This window comes from Sinocyclocheilus grahami, unplaced genomic scaffold (assembly GCF_001515645.1).
Source record: "Sinocyclocheilus grahami isolate Dianchi unplaced genomic scaffold, SAMN03320097.WGS_v1.1 scaffold57.1, whole genome shotgun sequence".
Lineage (NCBI taxonomy): Eukaryota > Metazoa > Chordata > Actinopteri > Cypriniformes > Cyprinidae > Sinocyclocheilus > Sinocyclocheilus grahami.
In genome coordinates this window covers 2,135,736-2,157,964 of record NW_015505236.1, presented here as the reverse complement: position 1 = coordinate 2,157,964, position 22,229 = coordinate 2,135,736, and the positions used below count along the sequence as shown (strand labels likewise).

At 37.2% G+C, this 22,229-nt stretch overlaps 3 protein-coding genes across 5 annotated transcripts in view; 1 reads left to right on the top strand and 2 right to left on the bottom strand.

Annotated features, from left to right (window-relative positions):
• Positions 1-572: 572 nt before the first annotated feature.
• Positions 573-5,406, bottom strand: LOC107584230 (parvalbumin, thymic-like). The gene is made up of 4 exons (XM_016270742.1): positions 5,346-5,406; positions 5,066-5,198; positions 699-808; positions 573-630 (listed from the first exon to the last, which is right to left on the bottom strand). Exons 1-4 carry the CDS (start codon positions 5,404-5,406, stop codon positions 602-604), a joined length of 333 nt encoding a protein of 110 aa, XP_016126228.1. The 3' UTR covers positions 573-601.
• An 11,617-nt stretch (positions 5,407-17,023) lies between these two features.
• On the top strand, positions 17,024-19,528 carry LOC107584229 (class A basic helix-loop-helix protein 15-like). Its single transcript, XM_016270741.1, has 2 exons — positions 17,024-17,717; positions 18,609-19,528. Exon 2 carries the CDS (start codon positions 18,639-18,641, stop codon positions 19,191-19,193), a length of 555 nt encoding a protein of 184 aa, XP_016126227.1. The 5' UTR covers positions 17,024-17,717; positions 18,609-18,638; the 3' UTR covers positions 19,194-19,528.
• A 1,069-nt stretch (positions 19,529-20,597) lies between these two features.
• Positions 20,598-22,229, bottom strand: part of LOC107584126 (tectonin beta-propeller repeat-containing protein 1-like) — a 28,325-nt gene continuing 26,693 nt past the window's right edge. For all 3 annotated transcript variants that reach the window (XM_016270590.1, XM_016270592.1, XM_016270591.1), the window contains 3 exons: positions 21,776-21,882; positions 21,561-21,680; positions 20,598-21,477 (listed from right to left, as the gene is read on the bottom strand). In XM_016270590.1, the coding sequence (XP_016126076.1) occupies positions 21,331-21,477; positions 21,561-21,680; positions 21,776-21,882 (374 nt within the window). In that variant the 3' untranslated portion in view covers positions 20,598-21,330. The remainder of the gene's footprint in view (positions 21,478-21,560; positions 21,681-21,775; positions 21,883-22,229) is intronic.

Below are 22,229 nucleotides of genomic sequence, written 5' to 3'. Positions count from 1 at the left end.
GAAAAAATTTTTTTTTTTTTTTTTTTTTTTGGGGGGGGGGGGGGGGGGGGGGTCAACCCATTTACAGTCTCTGTACCATGTATATTCTATGCATGCAGTAAGACGATGCTAAGCAGATTCTGGGACAGCTGGAGATTTGAGCAGGAGCAAATGTTTCAGAGTTTCAGATTACTGGCAAATATGATAAAACACTTTTTATCTCTAAAAGAGGCTATTTCACTCAATACCGTAATTAATAGTCCTATGTGTATTCAACATTGTGATGACCCATGCACAAAATGTCAAAAAGTATGCAAAACAATACAAACTTTTACAAATATTGCAGTACTTTACACATCATTGTAGTTTTAATGTGTTAGCTTGTTTACCCAGCAGCTGCAAAACAGATTTTGTTTGAATTATAAAACTCACTAAATAAATAAATAAATTGCAAGACATACACAATATAGATGCAAAAAAATATTGTTGAAAAAGTTTTATTTTGTGTTCCTTTCTCTTGTAGAATTTCTAAGTTCATACAATAACATTACAGTAAAACAAAGAAGACCAGTGGCAAAGCTCATCCATTTTTCTTTGCCATGTTTGACAGTCACAGCTGGTCTCAGGAAGCATTAACGAGGGCTGAAAATTCTACAGGAAATGAGGAGATGTAGATTAATCTCTTATTTATAAAATATCTGCGCATTTTAGATACCAACCTTCCCATCCGATCTTCCCATCCCCATCCATGTCTCCAGCCATGAGCAAGGCCTTGGTTTCAGCTGCTGTTAGTGCACGAGCCCCTTTAGAGAAGTTCTGCAGAAACAACCTAGAAAATGAGTCACAATATAGTAAGTGAACATGTAGATTATTTGGTTGAAACGTTTTGTGCAATCATGGAATAAACAGGTCACATTTATTTATTACAGTGAACATCAGCGGTGTGATGTTTCCTCATTTTAAATTTTTCCTAATTTTTTCTATGGCAATTCTGTATATCAGTGTGATTATCAGGTAGCTAAAACTGGCACTACTTTTATGTCTCTTGTATTATACAGCGGACTCCCTCTCGTTTTTTTTTTACAAACAACTACTACTGTAAAAAAAAAATTTTGTAGTTTCAACTTCAAAAAGTAAGTGTTCGTGCTGCCTTAAAATTTTAAGTTTTGTGAACTTAAATTGTGAAGTTGTCTTAACTGAAGATAAAGTTGACAGGACTTTATAAATCAAGTGCAATAAACAATTTGTTTTGTGAACTTAAATTGTGAAGTGTTCTTAACCGAGGATAAAGTTGACAGGACTTTATAAATCAAGTGCAATAAACATAATTTAAGTTTAATCATTTTAATTTTATTTTTCCACTAAAACAATTTCAATTAATTAACAACGATACTGTATGAAGTGATGTACTGCATAAAATACAGAGTAATGTACTGCAAGAACAACAATATTGTACAAACATACAGTAATGTACTGCATTAACAATAATACTGTATAAACAGTATAAAAGTGTCTAAAATCAAACAAGATATTTTTATATTCAGTTACATACGTTGGCACGGCATAAAGTACCATGTCAAGAAAAAAATTAATTAAACACTTGTTTTTAAAAAACCAATAACCAGAAATTCACAAGACAAATCATGAACAAAAAGGTGTACACCATGCACCTTCACAGAACCACTGATCACCTCCCAGGTAAATGAAAATCTTGAATGACCTAAAATGTGTAGCGTATTTTTGGGGGGTAATCAATATTAAGTGCAAAAGTCAGCCCGACTGGTAGAGCTACAGCATGAGGGAGGTCTTTGACATCTCTCAGGACAATCTGTTCCTCCAGCAGCACCACATAGTAGTCAAAGGCATCATCTCCATCAGGCATTATGAGAATTGTCCACCTCCATTCCTGCCGTCACACGGTCTTCAATGTCTGTTCCCTGTATAATGTAAAGAAGATTCTATGAAAATATAACCTTGATATCTTTAATACGGACCAAGGCCATATCAAAAGACTGAAATCACAGTGAAAGTAACAGATAAAATCAAACTTTGGCATTCGTTATCTCATAATTAGATTATGAAACTATCCTAGATTTCACAGACAGGGTCATGATTAGACATATACAGACCATTATTTTAAGCAAAGGTATTAACATGCAAGTCTACCTCTGCTGACTTGAAATCTGACGGATACTCACTGAGATAATGTGAAAAAATGATTAGATTGATTTAAGCTAAGGCTGACAAACATGTAACTGCTTTGTAACGGTCTCTAGTCTAATGGCGCTTTTCCACTGCATGGTACAGTACGCGACGCAGAATGAAAAAGTTTTTTTTAGGAGTCGTGGTAGTAGAGGCAGCGCAACTATAACGACATGTGAATAATCCCGCTCACTCTAAAGCGGTACTGAACTGCAGTGGAAACGCAAACCGTGCCGTGCTGAGCTGTACCACGCAGTGGAAAAGCACCACAAGTGTACCAGACTGAAGTATTTAACTTTAAAATGCACAAAATATCCCTTCAGAGGCCTGAGGCCACCCACCGTCATCCAAGATATATAATGCCCGTTTTTCTTCAGTTGAAAAATATATATATATATATATATTTTTTTTTAAGGAAAACAATCCAGGTTTTTTTTCTCTCCATATAATGCAGTTAAACAGGCATCAACAGGGTTCAGTGTGTTGAGCCCTGTGTGATGTGTGACTCTACAAACCCAAACAACTTAGAAAAAACCAACAACAAGCATGTTTTAATCTGAACAAGCACAAAACTAAAATACCCACATCACTGTCGATCTCGCTGAGAAGACTTTCCAATTGTGAAATGCTGCTCATCTTTGCTCTCAACATCTGAAGAAATCTGGGTGTATACTGGTCCAAACCCGACAGAAACGACTTCATGAGGTCCTTTGAAGTTAGGCGAGTGTATTCTGCTTCAATCTATTAGACAAAGACATGTCATTTACTTTGCATTTCATAAATTAAACAAAATATGTATGTGCTAACATAAATGGATAGCAATGGCATTGAATAATTGCACTTATATAACTAACAACAATATAAAGCGCTTAAAGTGGAGGCAGGGACTAATTTGTAAATGTGAAAAATGGATAACAAAAATAATTATACAGTATCTTTAGCATTAGAAATACAACTGTGACCAAAAGAGCTTACACACAGCAGTGTAATGGTACAAACTACTCAATACTAACAAACCACAAATATACAAACAAACCTCACTTATCCAGTAAACCGGAGCTTCTTAGTCTGAACACAGGAACAGGAAGCTCTGCTGTACAATTCTGCAAATAACAAAATAATTAGAGAACTTGCATGTTAATAAAAATAGGCCTACTGCTCAATAAACTACAGTTATATACAAACAAACCTCATCTATCCAGTCAAATGGAGCCTCTTAAGTCTGGACAGAAACTGAAAGCTCTGAGGTGTAATTCTGCAAATAACGAAAGACAAAAGAATTAGAAAACTTACATGTTAATAAAAATTTAGCTTTGATCACAGGAATAAATTACATTTTAAAATATATTCAAATAGAAAGCAATTATTTTAAATAGTAAAAATATTTCACAATATTAACTTGCTGCTTTTGCTGTATTTTGTATCAAATAAATGCAGGCTTGGTGAGCAGAAGAGAATTCTTTAAAAAACATAAAAAATCTTACTGTTCAAAAACCTTTGACTGGCAGTAATGTTATGCGTGTAATGTAATACACTAACGACCGTATATTCACGCAGCATTGCAATGGGTTCCGGTGAGGCACTTCAATAACTACTTCAGAAAACTGAAAGAAGAGTGTGTAAGTTACCTTCAAACTTCACCTGAGTCAAGGTTATGTAAGCCGTATCAAATGCACGCGCTCCAAATGAACTCTTGAGGGAGATGCTCATGCGTTTTGCTTACAACGCTAACTTGAAGAAAACGGACAGTTCGAGCAATTATCTTGTTTTTCCCCCTCATTTTTCATCGATGTATAATGCATATGACGGACGTCTTTTAGGGATTATAAAACGTTTTCAAGTTTTTAGAAGCTAATTTTTTTAAATTCCCGCCGTTCTAAATCCATTAGTTACAGTTGTGCTCGGTGTCGTGCTCAGAACAGTCTCTAACGCAGCACTGGGCTCAAATATATATCAAACTGTGTTTTTATCGTTCTCCAGATAAATTCAGCTCAGTAGCACATTAGAGAATATTTATTATAATATTTATGTGGGAAATACTGTGGAACCGCGTGTATTTTTGAAGCTTCATAGTGGCGCGAAACTAACACTGGCATACATTTAACTAGAAAATACGTCTCTGTAAACCATACTTGTACTCTTCTTAGACAATATACATATTTTTACACATATTAAACCAATAAATAAAAAAATCTACTTACTAAATTTGTTGACTGAGAAAGTTTCCCAACTTTGTGGAGAAGATCGCGAAGATGGCTGACCAGCGTCTTCAGTCTGCAACGGTCTTCTTCTTTCAGGTTTAATGGCGGTTGGCGTCTGCAACGGTCTTCACGAGTTCTCGCGATAAGTGATGTTGAGCACGTGGCATCGGTATTGAATTGATTCAACACATTTTTTTAAGTTGAGAGGACAAATACTCTAGTTCAGTCAACTTACAAGCTAGTTGAGACAGTGAAAACTTAAAATTGTTAAGTTGAATTAACAAATTCAGAACTTGCAAGTTGTCAGCTTAAAAAAAAATCATCAAAACAACTAAAATGCCAGATAATTTTTTACAGTGTGCTGCAGTTTTGTGTATCAACTGCATTGAAAATGAAGTCAGAGAACTAGTAACATTATTGTAATATTGTCCATATTGTTACTGTCGTATGTTTTGTGCATTGTAATGTATTTTATTTTTCTTAGTGAAATGCTTTAAGATAAGAGAACAGTAAACTCAAATCAATGTTTCATGCCCATGTAAAAACTTTATTGACCAATGTAATAAGCTGAATGACTACACAATCCCTAACATATCACACAGGATTGTGCAACTCAGTTTTCAGTCACTCTAGCTGCCTCATAAACAAACATGAAAAAAAAGTATTTAGGCAAATTACTCAACTGTAGCTCATCCTGTTCAATGAACCCACTCTTGTCCTGGTCCAACATTTTAAAGACCTTCTCTATCTCAGGAGGAGACTTCTTTGACAAGCCTACTGTTGCAAAAAATGTCTTTGGGCTGAAAGAATCCTTTGCTGCAAGAATCAGATTAAAAAGAAAAAAAATCACAATGGATATTCTGACAAAATAAAAAAGAATAAAAATTTTCTGACTAAAAAACAAAACTCTCATAGTAATATTCACAGAGGTGAATCTGAAGTGGAGTATCATTCATGCTTTACCTTTACATGCATTGATGGCAGTTGAAATATCAGAGGCAGCCAAAACATCTGTGATACCCATTTCTCAATGGATCTGAGGAAAATCCGAGGCCTCTATTGCAGCAGTATCTTCGCTGAGGTTAACAGCAAAACCTGCAGTCTGACCATCACTACATGAAGTCAAAAACCACCAGTGTTTGTATGTCAGCTGCAGCTGTGTCCTTTACACCACCTGACCTGTCCAGGACACAGAAGTGCTACTCGAGTGAAGCACCTCACGATCTACTGGAGATTGTGGACAAACAAACACAAATCTTATGATTCATAATAAATGTGATGTGTTGCTAAATATCAGCAGGTTATATTTGGTTCAGCCATTATGTTTCATTCACTTAAAGTGAAAATCTTTGTAAACATCCTGTTATTGCTTCACTGTCATTATTGGACGTGTGCCTACACAATATGATTTAAAAACAGCATAGCTGCCGTGAAATTTTGCTCAGTAAAGTGTGTTTATTTTATTCACAGATCAAAGGCAGAAGACCTGATCACAGTATTGAAGCACAATAAGGTGAAGTCCACCTGTTTTTGTGTTTACGTGACTCTACCGAAAGCTTTGTCTTTGCGCACGTGCTGATCTACAGCAGGCGGACTGTGCGCGGCTGTGACGTCAGCTTCACTTCCTCCGCAGGCTCTTTTCCTGAGGATGGACGTCTGCCTGCCAAACCAGGGGCCAAAGCAATGACAAAAACATCCTTCCAGCCCACTAGCTGCCCCTGTGGCCTTGTCCCGCTCCATACTACCTCTTGTTTGCAGGAAGGCCATGTTTCCTGAGTGACAGGGATTTGAGGGGGATCGGGGCTGGACTTTTCATATTCTCTATAACACTGTTTGCTTTGTCTTTGTTTATATGTTACATCAGGTGCATTGAAGAGCGCCTGGGACCTTATGATATTAGAAATGCTTTTTAAACGGACAGAGAAGAGATTTGACCCGGTGAGTTAATGTGATTTAGAATATACCATTATTTGGTATATTTGAACAAATAGTAGAACATATTTAATATCTTGCTTTTCTTTGAGTCTTGTTTTAGAACAGCATTAATGACTATGTAAATGTGTATTTCATGACAAGGGCAATGTTTTTGCTGCTTTTGGACCAAAATAGTGTTTAAACCATAACGTAATGGTGCTTGTTTATTGCTGGTGAGTGTTTATTCCCTCTTTTATTGAATGTATGGCAGCTCTTTTTAATAACTGAACATGTTGGGCTCCTTTATGTACCTTTTAAAATTGTACCTTTATGGGTACAACAGTACTTTGTATACCTTACATACCCTTAAACGGTGCATTTGATAGGCACCTTAGTAATTTGTACTGTTAAAGTACTACTAAAAACTTTTTTGTGTAAAGTAGGTGTTGTACCTAAAAGTAAAGGTTTTGTACTTTTTTTTGAGTGTATAGTTGATGCTTTTGGGAAATACTTCTGGAAAAATGGTATGTCCTGCAATGTGATTTAAAACATAATTTTCTTTTATAATTATTTTCATATCCATTTTGTCACACAGATGTATTTGTCATATCAAAGGACCATTTATAAATAATGAAGATCCTTTATGGTTCCATTATACCCTAATGCGTGACTTTCAAAATTAAAATGAGATATTATATATTCAAAATGAGATATTTAGAAAATAAGTGTATTTATTTATTTAGTTAGCTAGTTTAATTAACTGCAAGTCAATGGGGTCAAATGTTTTGGTCCCCATTCACTTTCATTGCATGCACAAAACCAGTTGAAACATTGTTCAAAATATATCTCTTTTATTTAATAAGTCCTACTGGTTTGGAAATGCTAAGGTGGTAAATGGTGAATTGGTAAATGATGACAGAATTGTTATTTTTGTGAGATATCCTTTCTAATTTTGATATATCCTTTCCATTTTATGCATCAATTACCAAGGTATTTGTTTTATTCCCATAGTTATTTTCATTAATACTTGTTAAATTTGTCAGGGGGTAGATAAAAGAAATGATTAATAAGCTGATAAGTGAGCAATGTGTTGCAATTACTGTTTTTAAATCATTACATGTCTGGAACACGCTCTGTTTTATTTTGAGACGCTTTTTTCCACGCCAAGGTTCTCAGTAACAGACTGATTTCTCACTAAGCCTCTCTTGATAGATTTACAACTTGTTTGATGCATCATCAATTGCTCTTGATCCACCAACTCCATTGTCATCAGAGCATTAGACATATACAAAGAGTGACTCTGCGAATGGGAATACCTTTCAATAGCTGTCCCTAATTAAAGCTGATTGTGTCTTTCATAAGCGAGGACACAGATTGCGCTGTTCCCCGTCTCTCAGGTTTAGTTGCATCTCTATCTATTTCTAGCTGACCAGCTGTGATGGAAGCATGCCGATGGGACTCTCAGATTTAGCCAAGACGGCTGCCTCAGTTTCAGTTCCCGGCCCTCCTCTTCCCTAGCATCAATCACTCAACACCAAGTGTGTGCGTGTGTGTGTAGGTTGGAATGTTTGTGTGCGCATGTATGGACATCCTGAGGTGACCTCGGCCCAGATCACATCATTAGCCGTAAATCTGAAGGCACCCACAAAATAAACACATTTAGAGCACATTTGGGCATTCTTCCTCACCGTCTGATTTACATGCAGATGAAATTAGGTCTTATGCAACACCTGTCTCTCCTATCCCATGATCGATGTGGCCACAGACTGCTCCACTTCCATGTCTGTGAAATACACCAAGGCGCTAATTAAGCAGCCTATCTTGCCAGGCTGCGAATTCCCCTTGTGCTGATCATTGATATGCCCCTTGGGGGCCTGTAAAAGTGGCAAGAGGCCAGCGAGACTCCTGGACCTGCACAATGAGATCACCAAGACTTGGATCAGTTGTGTAACGGCACTCATGTATCATGCCACAGAGTTGGACACTTCACACTGTGGATCTCATGAACTCTTCATCCAACGAAGCCTGTGAGCAGTTTGCGCATCCATGCAGCCTAGCATGGATGAGAGCAGGGAGAGCAGCAATAACCCCCCGGACCAACAGAACCGGACCAAAATAAATGTATTGCAGATATAGTTAAAGTTAAATAATTTTATTTACACATTTTAGAATTAGTCTGATTCAAAGGAGAATCAGAAGGCTGAATCCTGACTGACAGAGGAGGAGTTGGGGATGGAGGAGGGTAATTAGCTATTGAGCAATGCGAAAACTACTGATAATACTGAGGGACCTATATATGAATGCTTAGATAGCTGTCGTATTCCCATAGGTAGATGGGGATCAGCTGAGAGTCAGCTGATGCGAGCTTGACTAACGTGACCTGCCAGAACTAACGCTACGCTTGATAATTCTGTCATAATTTATTCACCCTCACGTTGTCACACACAAGAAACACAGACAAAAGAAATGTTTTTATCCATACAATGAAAGTCAAAAAAACTTTGGTCCCCATTTACTTTTATTGTATGGACATTAAGCTTTATTTGTGTGGTCAGTCTTTTAAAGTGGTCCCAAGTAACTTTTGGACCGAAATGCAGTCATGCAACAGGAGCAGAGCATGCCAGTTGCCTTACGACTCGGTGACTGTCCCTCTACTTGTACAGTACCTTTGGGGTTTCCCTGAACCGCCACAGGCCTGGCTCTAGTTTTATGAGTATGACAGTATCTCTTGGATGGACTTCACACTTAGCAGAATGGCAGCATACAGCCATGACATTGGATACAAATCTGGCATGGCATTTTTTATAGCATTTCATCCCGTAAATGTTTTTTCCTTTCTCTATTTTCCTTTCTCTGCTCTAAGTCTGCCAGACTTAAAACAGGTGACATTTTTCTTTGCATAAACGCTATCCTGTAAATACAGAGAAGAGAGGAAAATAGAAAGTCCCAGTAAGTAAAACATACTAGTATTAGAGATTATAGGGCAAAGGTTGCAGATGTGTGATCCAACACTTTAAACTCAATATCAAAGTTAAATAAAAGTTATTATATAGAATTCATTTTGATCTTTAATTAAAATACTATTTTAATTTGTATTAGTATAAATGTTTTTAACAATAAAATATTGTTGTAAATATGTATTCCTACATCACACTATACAACAGCCAAAATGAAACTATCTGATTAGTATTATATCATGTAGTAATGTGGGTTAACATGCTTAATGAAAGTTATTAATGAAACTCACAACAAGATAAACTAGCAATCCAATTATTTCTGGGTGTCTTCCAAAATAATTATCATTCTACATCTTTAGCAGATGTTTTCTGTAATCTAATTTCTTGGGCATATATAATTTATTTTGCATAAAAGCAGCTCAGCATATGTACATATTATAGAAGTCTTTCCAAATAAACTGATTTGTGGAATATCAAATAAAAAAAAATTTTTCTCGGTATGTCCTTCAGAAGCTCTGCAGTCCCATTTAGCCACTTTTTAGCAACTAGCTTTTTTAAGACCTTTAAAAAAGTGAAAGCTTTAAAAAGTCACAAGGGGGTATTATTGATGTACTTTATGTCATAAATATCTTGAGTGTTAACCACAGACTTTATTTCAGGCATTTAACCAAAGAATCATTCAAAAAACCTATTGATTTAGGGAGAGTAAAACCGAAAGTTCTAAAATGCTAACCCTTTTCCAGGGGCAAGTTCAAGCTCAAACCGGTGTGCACCGTTTTGCTACAGTTTCCGGTTTGAACGTCATGTTTCCTGGAAACGGTGTGCAACGGTGTGCAACGGGGTTTGAGATGCGTTTTCTCTTGTTTGGTGGGTTTGTCAAACATGTCAGCCCAATCAGCAGCAACATGTATGTAAACCACAGGGTATTAAAGAGACAGCTAGCACAATGTAATTAACATCCAAATAAATTCACAAGAGCAAGTATATTGTTTGCACATTTTTATTTACATTAAAGGCAAAATAACTAAAATAATAAGAGCACAAGTATAGATCTGGAACTTCTTTAAGTCTGTCTAAATATCATTTAGTAATTGCAATGTCTTCTGGTCCATATCCTTTCCTTAGGAAGGTGTGCTAGACACTGATTAATGTAACATAAAAATGCTATACATATTTATATATTAAGAAGTGGATTATCCTTCACCTGAAATGTTTGTCTTTTCATCCTGAAATGCGAGGCAAATGATGGATCACAATATTAGGAACCACAGTTTCCACAAATCCCTTCATTTGATTGGGATGCTCTCTTTTATTCTGGACGGCAAGGGCAGTGACTGTAACATCGAGCATATTTTGCAGTATTAAACACAAATTTATACCGATTTCATCAGGCTCCGAAAATTCTTCAAAAAGAACACAAAGAATGGCCTTCTCAGCTGCCATAGTTGCAACTCTTGCGTCATCAGAACAGTGTGTTCAACGCATCACTGTTTCCGTTTAAAAAACGTTTTGCACCGTTTTTGTCGGGGCTGAACACAGCCCAGGTTTTGGCCTACTGCACACTGTTTGGAATACCATATCCCACAATGCAATGTGCTCAACTTGGCATTCCATTTCCTGTGTAACAAATGAATGTAAATACTTAGAGCCATATTTTTCTACAACTCATTATTAGCCTGCCAGATATTAAAATATGATTACATTACATTGAATTAAAAAAGCAAAATAACTATATTATTTACAAAATGATAAAGGATGATGAGGTCATTGTTGAAACAATGTTTCGAAACATTTATTGTTGCAAAATGATTATTGTTTCTCATACTATTTTATTTTAATTTTTTTCAAAATAGTAGGCAGTACACAGTGTGTAGCTACTGCACATTATTCAGTATTCTGAATATAGCCGGCCCCTCAGTGTTTTTTATTTAACAGCTGCTTGGAAAAGGTTTCCTTAATTTCAGTCAATTACACACAAAACTTGCACTGAAATGATTTATGCATTTTTATACATACTTAATCGCATACAATTTGAAGTTAATTTCATCTAGCTAGTGAAACTGGCAAGATGAAATAGGTGGTATACGTCTTAATTAAATGTATTAATTTGCTTAGCTAATTAATGTAGGGTCTTTATTTGTAAAGTAGTTGTTTCAACAAAGTTTGCGAGTAAGTGGGTAGTTGGTGTGTGTGTTTGTATTTATTTACAGGGTGTGGAGAAGGCTGGGTGGAGGCTGTCAGAAGATATGGACACACAACCTGTTGAACACAGAGGTAAAGAAGCAGGGATTAGTTCTCTCCCTCAACTAAGAGATTTCCTCTATGCATACAGATGGTGAGTGTATGAGTGTGTGTGTGTTTCTTGACTGACTGAGTCATCCGTTTCAAGGTTGCCTAGTGACAGCGGCAGGGAAATGTTTCCTAATGCGCATTCGCTGATGCCTGGTACCAATATTTATTCAAGCACTGCAGTAAGAGGGCCAGAGAAAATAATTGATGCATTTCACATGATTGCATTGATGTTCGGCCGAGCCAACTGTAAAAAATGTTTACCTGCAGATTCTGAACTTCCCTTGTTTTTCATGCTTACCGAATCAACTTCCTAATAAAACTGAAATATGGTGGGATTCAGTTACTCTGAATCAGTGTTTCCGAAGCTTTCTTGTCTTACGCACCCCCCTAGCTTATCATGTAAACTTTCATGGACACCAATGCAGAAATGTACTTCTTTTGACTCACATTAAGCTGGACATAATTCAGCATTTTTATTAATAGTATTAATATGGCCTCTTTTTAAGTTTTATTTTTAATGGATTATTTTGGCCAGAACCGACCAATTTAAAGATAAAATGTTATAATGATGGATGTTGTTTCATCATTATAACATTGATGAACAAGATGTTAATTGAAGGACTGGAGTCGTGTAGATTACTTGTGGATTACTGTGATGCTTTTATCAGCTGTTTGAACTCTCATTGAACTTTCTCATTCTCATTCCATTCTCTGCAGAGGATCCATTGGTGAGCAAGTGATGTAATGCTAAATTTCTAAATGTGTTCAGATGAAGAAACAAACTGAACCAACAGTTTAAACATAAAATGCTATAATGATAGATGTTGCTTCAAACATGTAGCTTTTCACCTCACACAAGTGGATTACTGTGATGCTTTTATCAGCTGTTTCTGACGGCACCCATTCACTGAAGAATATTGATTGGTGAGCAATTGATGTAATGCTAAATTTCTAAATGTGTTCAGATGGAGAAACAAACTCGTCTACATCTTGGATGGCCCGAGGGTGAGAAAATATTATTTTTGGGTGAACTATTCCTTTATGGTTAGGAATATTTGCTGAAAGCGTTTGATGTTTCACCCTGCGCATTGAGGCATCATTTAGCCTCACAGCTAAAATAAGACACATTTTAATTTCCCCTCATTGGTCTTTTCTGGAGGACATGATGCTCCTCCTACAGGCTGGCACACTTCTCTCATGAAAGATGTCATTATCAGTGAAAATGAATCGAGTTAATATAACCTCATACATATCAGATATGCATTTGAATGCTGATGTTTAAGTCAAAAACAAAATTTAAACCAGCACACAATCCAACAGAACTTTAAGAAAATTGTGTAAAGCCTGTTGGGTTCCAATAGTGTGTTGAATGATATCTCATGAAGTTGTTTTACAGGTTTCCTGTGAAAAGAAGTGTCATAACAGAAGATCTAGTGTTGCTAGACAAATATTTACCGCTACCAAGTAATGCACAGAGGATAGTGTGTGAGCTGCAAGACAGTATTTCCTGTTTTCACACCTTCTACGTTAACAAGAAAACAGCCAACTCTAAAAAGCAGGTGGACCTACTGCACATATTCATGGCTTCTGAAGCTCCGAGGCATCCCCTTACAGCTGCAGGATTAGTTAGTGTTGACCCGCTTTTCCCTCAAAAGCAGAGAAATCCCTGTTACTTTTAGTGAAGTGACATGTGGCCAAGCATTTAACACATCCTAAGTGCACACTCTGCATTTAACACATCCTAAGTGCACACCGTGAACACACACCCGGAGCAGTGGGCAGCCATTTATGCTGCGGCGCCCGGGGAGCAGTTGGGGGTTCGGTGCCTTGCTCAAGGGCACCTCAGTCCTCAGTCGTGGTATTGAAGGTGGGAGAGAGCGCTGTACATTCACTCCCCCCACCTACAATCCTTGCCGGTACGAGACTCGAACTCACAACCTTTGGGTTACGAGTCCAACTCTCTAACCATTAGGCCACGACTTCCAAATTCAGGGGAGAGCGCGAAGACAGTCCCCCACTACCATAAATTATGCAGTCGAGATTCCCAAATTTGGTGAATTCGCAATGGCCGAGCCTCACCCTGGGTGAACCACCTTCTTGATCATGGTGTCTCCCCTGCCAGGTAAGTATCTGGCAGGGGAGACTAATTTTAAATTGTAGTTTTGAATTTTCAGTTCAATGGAAAGTCATTACTTTATAATTATTAATTATTAATTATGTATGGATTGCATAGTTTGCAAAATGCTAAATGGTTTATATTACAAGCCATTTTGCAAGTGTATGATCTTCAACAGAAATATGAGATGGGCATGCATTTAAATAAATAAATAAATAAAAAATACAAATAATTAAAATAAATAAAAATAGTCTTTAATAGTATTATTATATTAAAAACTATTTTATTCTTATATATAATTATTCAAATAATTTTCTATATTAAATTATTCAAATAATTCATAATTTACACATATATTAATATAACAAATATAATAATATTAGTGTGTGTGTATACAGTATATATATACAGTATATTTACATGGCAGATGTTTTCTCTGTGTGTATTATGAAGATGCATTTCCTTAGCATCTGTTCAAGCTATACTGATATAACAGGTTGTACTTTTACCCCTCTCGTCTGACAGGCCTTTGGGTCATGGAAAAACTGACATGTCCCCCTCTTTCCCCTTTTATGATGCTGTGTGAGTCAGGCTTTAATGCACTAGTCCCTGGCTGCTGTTTTGTCCAGTCAGATCACAGATGATGACATAAATGGCAGTCTGACATCAATGAATGATGCATGAAAAATAACATCTATTTGCTCACATTACAGATCAGATTAACAAATCAAAAGTGTGTATAAGCACTAAAACTAGATAGTCTCTCTCTCTCTTTTTTAAATTTTTTTTAAATCATTATGTAATTTTGAGAAAGCAAAAAAGAGAGTATTATTAGCATAATGTTATTAGATGAAGCATGCCAGATCATTTTGGAATAGTTCACACCAAAAATCTGTCATCATTTGCTGACCCTCGTGTCGTTCCAAAATCATATGAGACAGGAGATGCCGGATGAATGTTCACGCTGCTCTTTTGACCATGTTAACTAAGCCTTTTATTCTTCACATAATTATGTCATCACCCCCAAAGACTTGTAATATTTACCACACAAGTCATATCAATTCTATTATGTTGCTTTTTGGCATTTTTGTAACTTTACAGCACCAGGTTACCAATAATTGTCATATGAAAAAGAGCAACTTGAACATTCTGCTAAATATCTCATTTTGTATTCCACAGTAGAAAAAAAACATCATATGGATTTGTAAACAAAATGAGCGGGAGTAAAAGACTGAACTATTATTTTAGGATGAACTGTCTCTTTAATTAGTTGTTTTCATATCTAACATCATCTAACCTTTCAAATAAGCATTCATTCAGTGAAACAAATTCATTCAAACACTGTTCTGTGTGAAGAAACATCAGGTGTGCAGAGCAGCGGAGAAAGGCTCCATGTTTAAACAGCTATTTTTGCATTTAGCCTTGAAGGCAGCCAGCTGTGAGCTTTGGGCCTTGATTAAGCCATGAAGCATTATATTTGTTTACTAATCAAAATTGTTTGTGTACATGGTCCCTTATCACCTTAAGTTCTAATCAAACTGGTTCTAACAATGTTTTCATTTGTCATTTACATCTCACAAGCTCCCCTCGCTGGAATGTAGCGCTTAGCATGGGGTTGCTAATGAGTGACTTATTTACTCAAGGGAAATTTGAGCAGGACTTTAAAGATACCTCCGTGTGGAGTATGCAAATCAAAAAGTTATCTTGAAATTTAACACGATGTTGAACAGTTGTAAACTATAAAAGGTGTGTTGTGCGTGAGGTGCGATTTATCAGTAGGCTACTACCAAGTGCTGATAAACTAAACTACTACAACTGTGAATACCTGGATGGATTTGCATGAATTAGTTGTGTTTGTACAGTTTTTATGCCTGCTTGTGAGCATGATTTTGTATGAGGCTGTTTTCTGAGCTCTGTGTGTAATGCTTTACTTACAGGCAGATTGTTATCAGTGTAAGTGCTGTATACCGGAGGTTCCACACTGAATAAACTGAGGGTTGGGATAGAAACTGTTTCCATAGTCTCAGCATTGAGACCGGAACAGGGAGTAAGTCTTGCCCAGCCTGTGTCCAAACGCTGCTCGACCAAGGCCATCAGTGATGTGGGGGAGGGAACATTTGAGCTGATAGCTGCTGTGAGTTAAACAGGTGTGAAATGTACTTGTTCCCAGAAACTATGTGAAAATGTCCTGTTTGTCCTACACCACGTTACTTGTGCCTTAATATTATGTCAAATGTTATTAGTGTGCATCCATCACTTACTCAAAATTATGTTTGCAGTTGTGCTTTATGCGACGCTGCAAAGAAAGCTCAAATCACAATTTTAAGATTAGAATAAGAGACCTTATTAACGCAGGCACACTTAGAACAGGTTCGCCGTACTCAGGTACAAAATAAACATGTCTGTGTTTGATCTGTCTGATCCCACAGTTTATGAAAAGGGTGGTTCTTTGCACACATATACACTTCTACAAATAAAGGATCCAGTAAGAAGCCTGATCCTATTGGAGAGGTTCAAAAGGTTCCACAAAGAACTTTTTATTTTTTTAAGTTTTTGTTCTTTAGACCAGTGGTTCCCAACCCTGGTCCTGGAGGCACTCCAACACTGCATGTTTTGCATGTCTCCTTAATGAAACACACCTGATTCAGATCATCAGCTCATTAGTAGAGACTCCCAAGACAGGGGTGTCCAAACTCGGTCCTGGAGGGCCGGTGTCCTGCAGAGTTTAACTCCAACTTGCCTCAACACACCTGACTGGAAGTTTCTATGCTTAGTAAGAGCCTGATTAGCTGCTTCAGGTGTGTTTAATTAGGGTTGGAGCTCAACTCTGCAGGACACCGGCCCTCCACTGAGTTTGGACAGCCCTGCTCCAAGACCTGAAATTGGTGTGTCAGAGAAAGGAGACATGCAAAATGTGCAGTGTTGGGGTGCCTCCAGGACCAGGGTTGGGAACCACTGCTTTAGACAACCATGAATCTGGTGCTTTAAAACAGTGTCTCAAATTTCATTTCAGATTTATTTCTTTATATATTTTTTAAAAGATCGTATTAATCCTCGCAGCCCCATCAGTAAGACATTTTTTAATATATATAATTTTAAGTCACTTCAAAACCTATATTAGGCATTTTCTTTCCTCAAACAGGAAATGAGATTAATCACAACCACTTATTTTAATCTCTCTGCCAAATGCATAATTGTAATGCAAATGTAACAAAGTGAAAGCAGAATAATCTATTTTCCCCTGGTTTAAAAACAGCTTTATTGACGAATGCAGAAACCAATACAGTGATCAGAGCCTAATGTCAAAAAGTAAATGAATACAAGTCAGAAAGAGCTTTATTACCAAGTATGTTTAAACACATAAGGAATTTGACTTGATGACAGAAGCTTCCAGTGCAGAAGAAAGTACGGACATAGTGCAACGAATGCATCACCATAAAGTAAAGCTCTGAAAAGTGCTTAAATGATATGTCTGCAAGGCTCATTTGAAATGCAAAGGACTAAGCAAATATTTCACTTGATAAAGTACCGTGGAAATAGTACAAACCTACCAATTTAATCATCTGCATAAACCCACCCACTACCACGTCTGTATTTTTCTTTCTTGCCAAAATAAAATAATTCATCTAAATAAACTTGCTCATGTTTATCAGTGGAAAGTCCCCACTAATGTAATGCAACAGTATGTGATTTGCATTGTCAACTCCGTCCACAGCTTTAAATCAAAAGCATTTTAGAGTGCGCGCTGCATATACCACCTGCAGCAGCAGCAGCTGTATCACAGATCCAATATTACCATCATCTGAAAGCCTGAACAAAGTTTCAGATCGCTATTTCCGATGCTTGCGCCAGCTCATGGGTGACTCGAGACAAAACGGATCCCTCCTTTGATTGGCCACAAAAGCGCTACGTGGACATCGAGCAGCAACAGGTAGGGCGCGTGACCGTTATCATTTCATTCTGACTGCGGCTGTCAGGAAGACAACTCATTATCGCTCTCCGCAAGCCTCTTATCGCGCACACATCACCACGAGTTTGGTGGACATTTATTTCAAGGTAAGCAAAACTTTGTTTCCCGACAGCAGAGATGATTGACAGCTTATAAAACAGAAGCGACAACGTGTAGAGACGATGTGCATTTTCGTTGTTCACTTGATTGTGTCAGGATCTGATTCATTATCAACAGTTTATTTAATTATCAATAGTGGATATTTCAGTATTTTCTGACAAAGCCAAAGTTTTACAATTTTGAACGGATAACATAACTGTAGCAGGGATGAATGAGATGCTACTATAGTGCAACTAACTAGGGAAGGATAGGCCTATTACACATTATCTAGAAGAACTAACCAGTTAGTACAGGATGTTCAAACAAGCACCTGAGATGTAACTTAATCCCTATATAACATAGCATTTTTAGTATCCACTGTACAAGCCATTTGTATAGATATATGTGATCCTGGACCACAAAACCAGTTGTAAGGGTCAATATTTCGAAATTGAGATTTATACATAATTTGAAAGCTGAATACATAAGCTTTCCATGGTATGGTTTGTTAGGATAGTTGTATTTCGACGAGATATTGTTCTATCTGAAAAAATGGAATCTGAGGGTGCAAAAAAAAAAAAAAATCTAAATATTGAGAAAATCTTCTTTACAGCTGTCCAAATGAAGTCCTTAGCAATGCATATTACTAATCAGAAATTAAGTTTTGATATATTTACGGTAGGAAATTTACAAAATATCTTCATGGAGCATGAGCTTTACTTAATAACCTAATGCTTTTTGGCATAAAAGAAAAATCGGTAATTTTGACCCATACAATGTATTGTTAGATACTGCTGCAAATATACACGTGCTACTTATGACTGGTTTTGTGGTCCAGGGTCACATAGAATGTTATTTTGCATGTTAACTCCAATCAAATGTGAATGATAATATCCTAGGGCCTACACCAGGGTGTGGGTGAGTCAAGTATGAAGTCCAAGGGGAAGGGGTCAAAGCGGGGCAGACAGGCTTGGGCAGAGCAGGACGACCCAGACTTTACGCTGGAAACAGAGCCAGGTTCCAGCGAGCAGGAGGGTTCAGAGGCGTCCGTGAGGCTGGGAGGGACATGGAGAACATTGAGGGCCGAGAGACACGGCGGTTCCCGCGTGGGCACACGTCGCAGGCGGCAGCACGGCAGCACTAAGGAACGCAACGTCCGCAGGCTGGAGAGTAACGAGAGAGAGAGGCAGAGGATGCACAAACTCAACAACGCCTTTCAGGCCCTACGGGAGGCCATTCCTCACGTCAAATCAGACAAGAAACTTTCCAAGATCGAGACTCTCACGCTGGCGAAGAACTACATCAAGGCCTTAACCACAATAATCCTGGGAATGTCGAACGCCTGCCTGCCTCACGCCGAGAGTGATATGGAGACTCACGCCTCCCGGCTCCTGCAGTGCTATCAGCAGCATCTACAGGAGGAGGGAGAGGAGGATCTGTCCAACTACCTGAGCCACATTCACAGCTTCAACCAGGGCAGCTAACACATGCTGCCACAGACTCAGTGAGCGCTGTGTAAATGCATGCATGATGATGAAAACCAGCTCTGAAGACTAACAAAAGGGTCCATCTGAATAACCCTGAGTTTACAAGCTAAAGCTGGTCCATAAACAGGCTAATTTATGTACAGAATATGCACAGATTATATTGCCCACAAACAATGTGGTACTTATTTGCCATTGTTAAAGTACTAGCCACTAACTCTTTGGATTATGAAGGGACACAATTTGCTGGTCATTAATGTAGTTCATCCAAAAATGTCACAAAAGAAGATGCTTTGCTCATATAGTGAAAGTCAATGGGGTCCAAAACAACACTGGACCCCCGATTTTCATTGTATGGACAAACAAACAAAAATCATCTTCATTTGTGTTCCATGAAATAGTCATACAGGTTTGGAATGACATGAGGGTGAGTAAAATTATAATTTTTGGGTGAACTATCCCTTTAACAGGGTGAGTATTTCATATTAAAAATGCGAAGTTTTGGAGAAGATTTCATATTTATTGAGGACACATACCACGCACATATGACACTGAGAGGAGTTTACTGTACTCAAATAATGACTCTTTACCCTGTTATTTGTCTACGTTTAATAATTTCAAACTATATTATCCTTTTCTTTTTCTAGTGGTTTCTCTCATGCCTGCATAACGTTCTTTATATGTACAGAAGCAACTATAAATAATGCCCTATAGGATGTCACACAATTGATGCAGTTTCACATTAGGACCGTAAATTACCCATAAATATTCAAAATTTATACATCTACATGTACAATATAACTTAGCAGAAGAGGAATAAAACTAACTATTCATCCTAATAAAACCATTTGGAAAGATTTGTTATAAACACTGTTACTTTTTAAAATTTGTGCTGCCTTTAAATGGAATTAAACCACATATATATCTATGTATAAATGAAATATGCTGACATCCTGAGAAATGTTTCACAACATTGTCTTCACATTTCACAAAAGTAAATATTGCACTCTTTCATCAATGACAACATCTAAAGAAGTGTCTGAACATGCACTACCATTCAAAACTCAAAGGTCGGTAAGATTTTAATTGATTTTTACTTTTTTTTTTTTGGTAGTATCTTATGCTCACCACTGCTTTTATCTGATCAAAAATAAAAACTATAATATATCGCTAAAATTCTGTCATAATCATTCAGAACTCATTCAAACATGCTTATTTTTTTGCGCAAGTAACAATTTCTTATCAATGTTGAAAACATTTAAGCTGTTTAATATCTTTGTAGAAACCGTGAGTTTTTTTTTTTGCAGGATTCTGAATAGGAAGTTCAAAAGTACAGCATTTATTTTTGAAACCAAATTCTTTCACAATATAAAATCCTTTACTGTCATTTTAGTAAATTTTTTATATCCTTGCTGAATTAAAGTATTAATTTCTTAAAAAAAAAAAAATCTTACTGACCCCAGATTTTGGAACTATAGTGTATTTGTTCAGTACCACGGTGCTGTCTCAGCTTTGACTAAGAACATAACCAATAACCCAATACAAGCAGATGATGAAAGTATTACAGACTCTTTTATGCTTAAACCGATGTTTAGCGGCACTGCAGCCGAGCTGTAAAATTCCCAGAAGCAGGTGTTTGTTTAAAAATGTTGTTTGTGTGTGATGTTCAATATAAAATGCTTGTAGTGTACCTACAGTAGCTTACACTGTGACCTTTTGTATTTGATGCCCCTGAATTCAAATAAAAAAATAAAAAAAGCATACGGGCAATCGTGATTTTACCACAGACGAATAAATAAACATTAAATTAAGATCCTCTAAACAAAAATACTATGTAAAAATCATAATGACGAATGATGGGAGTGTTAAAAAGGAGAGGGCATTACTGGAAGTGGCCTCAATATCCATGAGAGCCCACAAATGGAGAAAACATCTTTCAAACTAACTAGAAAATGTGAATTCAGCTGAGGTACAAACAAAACCACAGAGTCGTCTGCATGTGCGGGAGCTCGAGTCGCACGATTTGTTAAGTGGGATTGAGTAATTCTGCTCTAAACAAGAGAAGCGCTACAGAAGGGAAGACAACTTCTACACGGCTACAGTAGAGACGGTTAGCATAAAGAGCTCAGCTGTTTGACTAACAGCCCACTGGGTTCCCGTTCATCTCTGGCTGGTTACTGGTTTGCAGTGGCCGTGTTGCCGTCTGGTTGTCAGTCAGGGATGGCATCAGGATGCGAGGTGCCTCCATTGCATTTCCTCTGACTGTTATATGATCCCATCCGCCCTGAAAGAAACAGATGATTTCTTATTTTCTATCCATTCTGCACAGTATTGTTAGTGAGAAGTGAGCATAAAGACAGTGCTCACCCCAATGCCATAGTCCCACGAGTGTCCTTTGGGTTCCATCGGCAGCAACCCCAGTCGGCGACACACAGTGCCACAGCTCAAACTGTGACTGCCCTGCACCTTATCCGCAATGATCCATACCTTAAGAAAAAACAAAAACAAATCTGGCATTAAGCAGAGCAACAAACCTGCAGTAGTTAGACTGCAATAGCTAGTTACAAGGAAATGGTCTAGACCTGGTCCAGAGGTCCCACAGACACCTTGCGCACATTATTGGAGATGTGCTCCCATGATGAGCCCTGAGGGTAACTGGGGGTCACACCATGTCTGTACCACAGATTACCTGCTCATACAAAACAATACATAGAATCAATGCTATAACAAATGGTCAATTTATTAGTGACATATATATATACAATTTATATATATATATATATATATATATACACACACAATAAAAATATGCTAACAAAAATACAATAACAACAATATTGCTAAAACAAATGTATATATTTAAAAATGTAATTAATTTATGTAATGGCAAAATTGTATTTTAACAGTTTTCAAGTTTCAGAAATCATTCTAATATGCTGATTAAGTGTTCAAAAATATTTATTTTATAATCAGTTGTGAAAACAGTTGCACTGCCAACTGTGATACATTTTTTCAGGATAATTTGATGAAAGGAAG

Coding starts and splice junctions, on each gene's coding strand:
- LOC107584230 (XM_016270742.1), bottom strand. CDS start 5,406: ATGGGTATCACAGATGTTTTGGCTGCCTCTGATATTTCAACTGCCATC. Junction 809..5,065: donor ATTGAACAGGATGAGCTACA/GTTGAGTAATTT, acceptor CTCATTTTCTAG/GTTGTTTCTGCAGAACTTCT. Junction 631..698: donor TGGGAAGATCGGATGGGAAG/GTTGGTATCTAA, acceptor CATTTCCTGTAG/AATTTTCAGCCCTCGTTAAT.
- LOC107584229 (XM_016270741.1), top strand. CDS start 18,639: ATGAAGTCCAAGGGGAAGGGGTCAAAGCGGGGCAGACAGGCTTGGGCA.